Below are 10,323 nucleotides of genomic sequence, written 5' to 3'. Positions count from 1 at the left end.
CTAGGACTCACCAGTTGAAACTCACTGCGTCGTGCGTAGGCCTCCTGTATCCCAGAATCCCTCCACAGAGCGTCCAGCGCCAGACCATAAAGCTGGAATTCTATTGGTTCCACCGCCACTCCACCACGCCCCTCGAATGACATCACAAACATGCCGTGCTTCTCATTTTCAGAGTTCTGCCACGGAATCCCCAGCTTGTCCCGCGCATCCACCAACACACGCATCCCCTATAGAACAATATATACATGAATATATACATCTACCAACACACGCATCCCCTATAGAACAATATATACATGAATATATACATCCACCAACACACGCATCCCCTATAGAACAATATATACATGAATATATACATCCACCAACACACGCATCCCCTATAGAACAATATATACATGAATATATACATCCACCAACACACGCATCCCCTATAGAACAATATATACATGAATATATACATCCACCAACACACGCATCCCCTATAGAACAATATATACATGAATATATACATCCACCAACACACGCATCCCCTATAGAACAATATATACATCAATATATACATCCACCAACACACGCATCCCCTATAGAACAATATATACATCCACCAACACACGCATCCCCTATAGAACAATATATACATGAATATATACATCCACCAACACACGCATCCCCTATAGAACAATATATACATGAATATATACATCCACCAACACACGCATCCCCTATAGAACAATATATACATGAATATATACATCCACCAACACACGCATCCCCTATAGAACAATATATACATGAATATATACATCCACCAACACACCCATCCCCTATAGAACAATATATACATGAATATATACATCCACCAACACACGCATCCCCTATAGAACAATATATACATGAATATATACATCCACCAACACACGCATCCCCTATAGAACAATATATACATGAATATATACATCCACCAACACACCCATCCCCTATAGAACAATATATACATCCACCAACACACGCATCCCCTATAGAACAATATATACATGAATATATACATCCACCAACACACGCATCCCCTATAGAACAATATATACATGAATATATACATCCACCAACACACGCATCCCCTATAGAACAATATATACATGAATATATACATCCACCAACACACGCATCCCCTATAGAACAATATATACATCAATATATACATCCACCAACACACGCATCCCCTATAGAACAATATATACATCCACCAACACACGCATCCCCTATAGAACAATATATACATGAATATATACATCCACCAACACACGCATCCCCTATAGAACAATATATACATGAATATATACATCCACCAACACACGCATCCCCTATAGAACAATATATACATGAATATATACATCCACCAACACACGCATCCCCTATAGAACAATATATACATGAATATATACATCCACCAACACACCCATCCCCTATAGAACAATATATACATGAATATATACATCCACCAACACACACATCCCCTATAGAACAATATATACATGAATATATACATCCACCAACACACGCATCCCCTATAGAACAATATATACATGAATATATACATCCACCAACACACCCATCCCCTATAGAACAATATATACATCCACCAACACACGCATCCCCTATAGAACAATATATACATGAATATATACATCCACCAACACACGCATCCCCTATAGAACAATATATACATGAATATATACATCCACCAACACACGCATCCCCTATAGAACAATATATACATGAATATATACATCCACCAACACACGCATCCCCTATAGAACAATATATACATGAATATATACATCCACCAACACACGCATCCCCTATAGAACAATATATACATGAATATATACATCCACCAACACACGCATCCCCTATAGAACAATATATACATCAATATATACATCCACCAACACACGCATCCCCTATAGAACAATATATACATCAATATATACATCCACCAACACACGCATCCCCTATAGAACAATATATACATGAATATATACATCCACCAACACACGCATCCCCTATAGAACAATATATACATGAATATATACATCCACCAACACACGCATCCCCTATAGAGCAATATATACATGAATATATACATCCACCAACACACGCATCCCCTATAGAACAATATATACATGAATATATACATCCACCAACACACGCATCCCCTATAGAACAATATATACATGAATATATACATCCACCAACACACCCATCCCCTATAGAACAATATATACATGAATATATACATCCACCAACACACCCATCCCCTATAGAACAATATATACATGAATATATACATCCACCAACACACGCATCCCCTATAGAACAATATATACATGAATATATACATCCACCAACACACGCATCCCCTATAGAACAATATATACATGAATATATACATCCACCAACACACCCATCCCCTATAGAACAATATATACATGAATATATACATCCACCAACACACGCATCCCATATAGAACAATATATACATGAATATATACATCCACCAACACACGCATCCCCTATAGAACAATATATACATGAATATATACATCCACCAACACACGCATCCCCTATAGAACAATATATACATGAATATATACATCCACTAACACACGCATCCCCTATAGAACAATATATACATGAATATATACATCCACCAACACACGCATCCCCTATAGAACAATATATACATGAATATATACATCCACCAACACACGCATCCCCTACAGAGCAATATATACATGAATATATACATCCATCAACACACGCATCCCCTATAGAACAATATATACATGAATATATACATCCACCAACACACGCATCCCCTATAGAACAATATATACATGAATATATACATCCACCAACACACGCATCCCCTATAGAGCAATATATACATGAATATATACATCCACCAACACACGCATCCCCTATAGAACAATATATACATGAATATATACATCCACCAACACACGCATCCCCTATAGAACAATATATACATGAATATATACATCCACCAACACACGCATCCCCTATAGAGCAATATATACATGAATATATACATCCACCAACACACGCATCCCCTATAGAACAATATATACATGAATATATACATCCACCAACACACGCATCCCCTATAGAACAATATATACATGAATATATACATCCACCAACACACGCATCCCCTATAGAACAATATATACATGAATATATACATCCACCAACACACGCATCCCCTATAGAACAATATATACAGTGAGGGAAAAAAGTATTTGATCCCCTGCTGATTTTGTACATTTGCCCACTGACAAAGACATGATCAGTCTATAATTTTAATGGTAGGTTTATTTGAACAGTGAGAGACAGAATAACAACAAAATAATACAGTATTATAGTAGTAAATATGGTATTTTGGGCCTCAACCAGTGTTAGTGTGTGTATGTATCTACTGGTACTCCCGTAGCTCATAGGTCTTTCACATACTTACACACACATTATTGTAGGCTATTCTATGTTACAACAGAAGCTTCTTTAACTAACCCAGAAGTATATTCTATGTTATAACCAATGTTCCCTCAAATTTCAGGTCCAATGTACCCCCCCTGTATATATAGCCTCCCTACTGTTATTTTATTTTACTTCTGCTCTTTTTTTTCTCAACACTTTTGTTGTTGTTGTTTTATTTTTACTTTTTTTTTTTTTTTTTATAAATGCACTGTTGGTTAAGGGCTGTAAGTAAGCATTTCACTGTAATGTCTGCACCTGTTGTATTCGGCGCAGGTGACCAATACAATTTGATTTGATTTGATTTGCTGAGCGCAAACTTGAACGTTGTGAAAATTCTGTGCAACTTCCAGCCTGCGTTTACTGTGAACACTGAGGCTGTACCCGCTTTAAGTTACAGTTTCAGACAGTGGTCAAGTAGGCTACTGTGGCTATTTGATCATAATGTAGGCCTACCAGAGTGGCCTACCATCAAAAACAATGGAGAAAATGCATCCCATAACATTTACGCATGGAAATAGCTGTTTCTACCATTCAGCCTACAGTAGCAGCCAATGGGTGGTGTTCAATGTAGACCGACATTCCATTTGAAAAAAAACATGTAGGGATTGACATTAACCTGTTTATCCACTTTTCCTTCAGACAAGGAGGCGACTGAAAATGTTGTGTTGTTTGATGCAAGAAACCACTTTACAAAATATAATGCATTATTATTCCCACACCATTATTACAGAGAATCCAACAAATTATGCTACCCTCTGCCTATTGGCTACTTAGCTTATTGAAGCCTGTCTCAAAATACAACACTGCCCCTTTAAGACAAAAAAAAAAAGCTCTTTACCTGACTCGCTTTTCAAAGATGTCTAGAAATGTACACGTTTTGTGCTCTTGTAGGAAGCAATCAGTCCCCTATTGCTGACTATAAATTATCTATAACTGGGCTAATAACCCACTAACTAGCAAAGGATATGAACAAAATGTGCACACGTGGCTACATGCAGCTCTCGCTTTGATCTCAAAACAAGCGCATCTACTCACAACCGCTCATGCTGTAAACACAGTCCAGTTCAAAGTGAACGGCACAGATCCATATATGGCAATGGCTTATTTGCATATAGGCCTACTGCAGCTCTGATCGGTTATGCCGCACCGGTCTGTGTAGAGCAGGGGCTGAGTAGTGCGTGTCAATGCAATAGTATCCTTTCTCTGATGCGTTCTGCCTACAACAAAATATCTTGCATAGTTTGTTTTGTTTTCGGTATGTTACATTGAAAGTGGCTAATATTGTGTTGATTTGATCACAATTCCCACAGTAAAGGGAAAACGTTGATCGTGTTAACTAACGGGGAAAACTCCAGAAAAGTTGAGTTAAGTTCGATCTCGTGCTTCTCTGCGCGGGCTGGTATTTCTTCTGCGCGGCAGTCCCGGTGGTGCTGTGCTGTGCCCATGGTGCAGCTCAGAGGGAACAGTCCCGGTGGTGCTGTGCTGTGCCCATGCGTGCAGCTCAGAGGGAACAGTCCCGGTGGTGCTGTGCTGTGCCCATGGTGCAGCTCAGAGGGAACAGTCCCGGTGGTGCTGTGCTGTGCCCATGGTGCAGCTCAGAGGGAACAGTCCCGGTGGTGCTGTGCTGTGCCCATGCGTGCAGCTCAGAGGGAACAGTCCCGGTGGTGCTGTGCTGTGCCCATGGTGCAGCTCAGAGGGAACAGTCCCGGTGGTGCTGTGCTGTGCCCATGGTGCAGCTCAGAGGGAACAGTCCCGGTGGTGCTGTGCTGTGCCCATGGTGCAGCTCAGAGGGAACAGTCCCGGTGGTGCTGTGCTGTGCCCATGGTGCAGCTCAGAGGGAACAGTCCCGGTGGTGCTGTGCTGTGCCCATGGTGCAGCTCAGAGGGAACAGTCCCGGTGGTGCTGTGCTGTGCCCATGGTGCAGCTCAGAGGGAACAGTCCCGGTGGTGCTGTGCTGTGCCCATGGTGCAGCTCAGAGGGAACAGTCCCGGTGGTGCTGTGCTGTGCCCATGGTGCAGCTCAGAGGGAACAGTCCCGGTGGTGCTGTGCTGTGCCCATGGTGCAGCTCAGAGGGAACAGTCCCGGTGGTGCTGTGCTGTGCCCATGGTGCAGCTCAGAGGGAACAGTCCCGGTGGTGCTGTGCTGTGCCCATGGTGCAGCTCAGAGGGAACAGTCCCGGTGGTGCTGTGCTGTGCCCATGGTGCAGCTCAGAGGGAACAGTCCCGGTGGTGCTGTGCTGTGCCCATGGTGCAGCTCAGAGGGAACAGTCCCGGTGGTGCTGTGCTGTGCCCATGGTGCAGCTCAGAGGGAACAGTCCCGGTGGTGCTGTGCTGTGCCCATGGTGCAGCTCAGAGGGAACAGTCCCGGTGGTGCTGTGCTGTGCCCATGGTGCAGGTCAGAGGGAACAGTCCCGGTGGTGCTGTGCTGTGCCCATGGTGCAGGTCAGAGGGAACAGTCCCGGTGGTGCTGTGCTGTGCCCATGCGTGCAGCTCAGAGGGAACATTGGTTACAACAGAAGCTTCTTTAGCTAACCCAGAAGATCCAGATAATGGGTTAAACCGTATCGACCCCCCTGTCTCTGTTTCTCACCACCAGCAGACAGACAGTCTAACCGTATGTGTGTGCGTGTGTCAGACGTGTGTGTTTCATTAAGACCCCAGTAATTAAACAGTAGATAAAAATATATATAACTGAATTGTCTCGTCTCGTCTCTCTGTGTGTGTGTGTGTGTGTGTGTGTGTGCGTGTGTGTGTGTGCGAGCAGTGGTATAAAGTACTATACTATTTATATTTTTGACGTCTTTTACTTCACTACATTCCTAAAGAAAAGAATGTACTTTTTACTCCATACATTTTCCCCTGACACCCAGAAGTACTCGTTACATTTTGAATGCTTAGCAGGACAGGAAAATGGTCAAATTCACACAGTTATCAAGAGAACATCCCTGGTCATCCCTACTGCCTCTGATCTGGTGGACTCACTAAACACAAATGCTTCATTTGTAAATTATTTCTGAATGTTGGAGTGTGCCCCTGGCTGTCCGTAAATTAAAAAAATCAAGAAAACTGTGCCATCTAGTTTGCTTAATATAAGGAATTTGAAATTCTTTATACTTTTACTTTTGATACTTACAGTTGAAGTTGGAAGTTTACATACACTTAGATTGGAGTCATTAAAACTTTCAACCACTCCACAAATTTCTTGTTAACAAACTATAGTTTTGGCAAGTCGGTTAGGACATCTACTTTGTGCATGACACAAGTAATTTTTCCAACAATTGTTTATAGACAGATTATTTCACTTATAATTCACTGTATCACAATTCCAGTGGGTCGGAAGTTTACATACACTAAGTTGACTGTGCCTTTAAACAGCTTGGAAGATTCCAGAAAATGATGTCATGGCTTTAGAAGCTTCTGATAGGCTAATTTACATATTTTGAGTCAATTGGAGGTGTACCTGTGGATGTATTTCAAGGCCTACCTTCAAACTCAGTGCCTCTTTGCTTGACATTTTTTTTCAAAAGAAATCAGCCAAGACCTCAGAAAAACAATTGTAGACCTCCACAAGTCTGGTTCATCCTTGGGAGCAATTTCCAAACGCCTGAAGGTACCACGTTCATCTGTACAAACAATAGTACGCAAGTATAAACACCATGGGACCACGCAGCCGTCATCCCGCTCAGGAAAGAGATGCGTTCTGTCTCCTAGAGATGAACGTACTTTGGTGCGAAAAGTGCAAATCAATCCCAGAACAACAGCAAAGGACCTTGTGAAGATGCTGGAGGAAACAGGTACAAAAGTATCTATATCCACAGTAGAACAAGTCCTATATCCACATAACCTGAAAGGCCGCTCAGCAAGGAAGAAGTCACTGCTCCAAAACTGCCATAAAAAAGCAAGACTACGGTTTGCAACTGCACATGGAGACAAAGATCATACTTCTTGGAGAAATGTTCTCTGGTCTGATGAAACAAAAATAGAACTGTTTGGCCATAATGACCATCGTTATGTATGGAGAAAAAAGGGGAAACTTGCAAGACGAAGAACACCATCCCAACCGTGAAGCACGGGGGTGGCAGCATCTTGAGGGGGTGCTTTGCTGCAGGAGGGACTGGTGCACTTCACAAAATAGATGGCATCATGAGGAAGGAAAATGATGTGGATATATTGAAGCAACATCTCAAGACATCAGTCAGGAAGTTAAAGCTTGGTTGCAAATAGGTATTCCAAATAGACAATGACCCCAAGCATACTTCCAAAGTTGTGCCAAAAAGGACAACAGTCAAGGTATTGGAGTGGCCATCACAAAGCCCTGACCTCAATCCTATAGAAAATGTGTGGGCAGAACTGAAAAAGCGTGTGCGAGCAAGGAGGCCTACAAACCTGACTCAGTTACACCAGCTCTGTCAGGAGGAATGGGCCAAAATTCACCAAACTTATTGTGGGAAGCTTGTGGGAAGGCTACCCGAAACGTTTGACCCATGTTAAACAATTTAAAGGCAATGCTACCAAATACTAATTGAGTGTATGTAAACTTCTGACCCACTGGGAATGTGATGAAAGAAATGAAAGCTGAAATAAATAATTCTCTCTACTATTATTCTGACATTTCACATTCTTAAAATAAAGTGGTGATCCTAACTGACCTAAGACAGGGAATGTTTTACTAGGATTAAATGTCAGGAATTGTGAAAAACTGAGTTTAAATGTATTTGGCTAAGGTGTATGTAAACTATCGACTTCAACTGTAAGTATATTTAAAACCAAATACTTTTAGACTTTTACTCATGTAGGATTTTACTGTGTGACTTTCACTTTTACTTCAATCATTTTCTATCAAGGTATCTTTACTTTTACTCAAGTATGACAATTGAGTCTTTTTTCAGCTCTCTGTGTGTGTGTGTGTGTGTGAGTGAGTGAGTGTGTGTGTGTGTGTGTGTGTGTGAGTGAGTGAGTGAGTGAGTGAGTGAGTGAGTGAGTGAGTGAGTGAGTGAGTGAGTGTGTTTGTGAGTGTGAGTGTGTGTCAGAGAAAGAGAGAGAAGCTAGTAGTCACTACCTCACTTCAGTGACACACACACACGTGCTCGGGCACACATACATTTCTAAGTCTGCTGGCTGATGCCACGTTCATATGCTAGTCAGAACTAGGAAACTCTGAAATGTCAGACTTGCTTAGCGTGTCTGAAATATCCGAGTTCTGATCAGCATTTGAACACAGCATGAGAGCCAGACGTGAGTCACACTGTGTCATGGTTAATGTGTTATAGTTAGGTACACAGTGTACATCTGGTCTGCAATTGGACCACTGATCTATTAGATACTAACCTAACCGCTGATCTAGGACCAGTTTTAGTTAGTGTGTACGTCTGACACCACTGATCTAGAACCAGTTTTAGTTAGTGTGTACGTCTGACACCGCTGATCTAGAACCAGTTTTAGTTAGTGTGTACGTCTGACACCACTGATCTAGAACCAGTTGTAGTTAGTGTGTACGTCTGACACCGCTGATCTAGGACCAGTTTCAGTTAGTGTGTACGTCTGACACCACTGATCTAGAACCAGTTTTCCCTGCCCCAGTCCTACCAGAGAGGAAACTGACCTAATAATATAATAAGATGCCATTTAGCAGACGCTTTGATCCAAAGCGACTTACAGTCACGTGTGCAGAATTTTTTTTACGTATGGGTGGTCCCGGGGATCGAACCCACTACCCTGGCGTTACAAGCGCCATGCGTTACCCATTGAGCTACAGAGGACCTAATATCCAATGTTTTGTCAATAAGATCAACACTCAGAACTTGTGCTTTTCAATTGAACTAACTAGGATGGGCCTATGTCTAATGCGTGTCAATGCAGTGCATGGAGAATTGAATGAATAACGTTGTTCTCCCCTGGAGAAATGCTCTGCTACAAGAACATAGGCCTGCCACTGCATGAGTCACATTGGTTATAACTTTTATCTAAAGTATTTATATTGGTTACCTTTATGATATTCTCAAAGATTGTGTCCCGGAAGTCCAGCAGGGCTTTCTTATCGAACTCTTTTCCATTAATAATCCTCATCTGTTTGAGGAAGGTCGATTTGCCGCTCTCTCCTGCACCGAGGAGAAGGATCTTCACTTGCCGCCTCACAGCACGCCTCTCTCGGGAAAGCATGGCGTCAATCTCCCGGCTCCTCCGACGAGCCTCTCGCTCCTGGACCGCGTCCCTTTCCCGGATCCTGTCCTTGCTGCCGCCCGCATCTCGGGTGGCCTCGGCCGGCAGCAGACAGCGGCTCAGGCTCCGCACCACTCCCGACATGGTCCGTTTTTAACCAACCAACCCACCAAACTTCAGCAGAACCTTTTCATAATACGAGAAGAATCCAGCCTACACTCCCATTCAATAGGCTACGGTTCGATTATAACGTTTTAGTAGTAGCAGGGTTATCGAATCGAAATAACAACCCAGATTGTCTCATCCGCTCTGAGTAAAAAAGTGAGAAATTCGGCTATTTCGTTATACAAATCCTTGACATACGAGATAATCCACTCCGCTTTAATACATTTATATTAGACTAAAAGTTTAAGAGGTAGGATTATCTAAATCTAAATAAGATTTTGTCGTCCATTAATAGAGATGTATCCTCTTTATTTATCCGTTATGCGAACCGGCCCGCATAGTTGCGCGAGCTGGAGATACTCCCGTGTCCATTTTGGTTAAGAGTTGGATGTCTTCTCTTCTCAAATAAAGAACCAGCGAAGTGGACAGGAAAAAAAAA

At 42.2% G+C, this 10,323-nt stretch overlaps 1 protein-coding gene across 1 annotated transcript in view; it reads right to left on the bottom strand.

Moving 5' to 3' along the window:
• Positions 1-11: 11 nt before the first annotated feature.
• Positions 12-10,323, bottom strand: part of LOC311120862 (guanine nucleotide-binding protein subunit alpha-12-like) — a gene marked incomplete at its 3' end in the record, with an annotated part of 10,514 nt that continues 202 nt past the window's right edge. The window contains exons 1-2 of the mRNA XM_084195422.1: positions 9,546-10,323; positions 12-227 (exon numbers count right to left, since the gene is read on the bottom strand). The exon at positions 9,546-10,323 is cut by the window's right edge and continues 202 nt beyond it. Of these exons, the coding sequence (XP_084051548.1) occupies positions 12-227; positions 9,546-9,863 (534 nt within the window). The remainder of the gene's footprint in view (positions 228-9,545) is intronic.

The sequence above is a fragment of the Coregonus lavaretus genome (assembly GCF_964263955.1).
Source record: "Coregonus lavaretus genome assembly, contig: HAP1_SCAFFOLD_9778, whole genome shotgun sequence".
NCBI classification, from domain to species: domain Eukaryota; kingdom Metazoa; phylum Chordata; class Actinopteri; order Salmoniformes; family Salmonidae; genus Coregonus; species Coregonus lavaretus.
The sequence above is the reverse complement of the archived record's forward strand: the minus strand, read 5'-3'. Positions and strand labels throughout refer to the sequence as shown.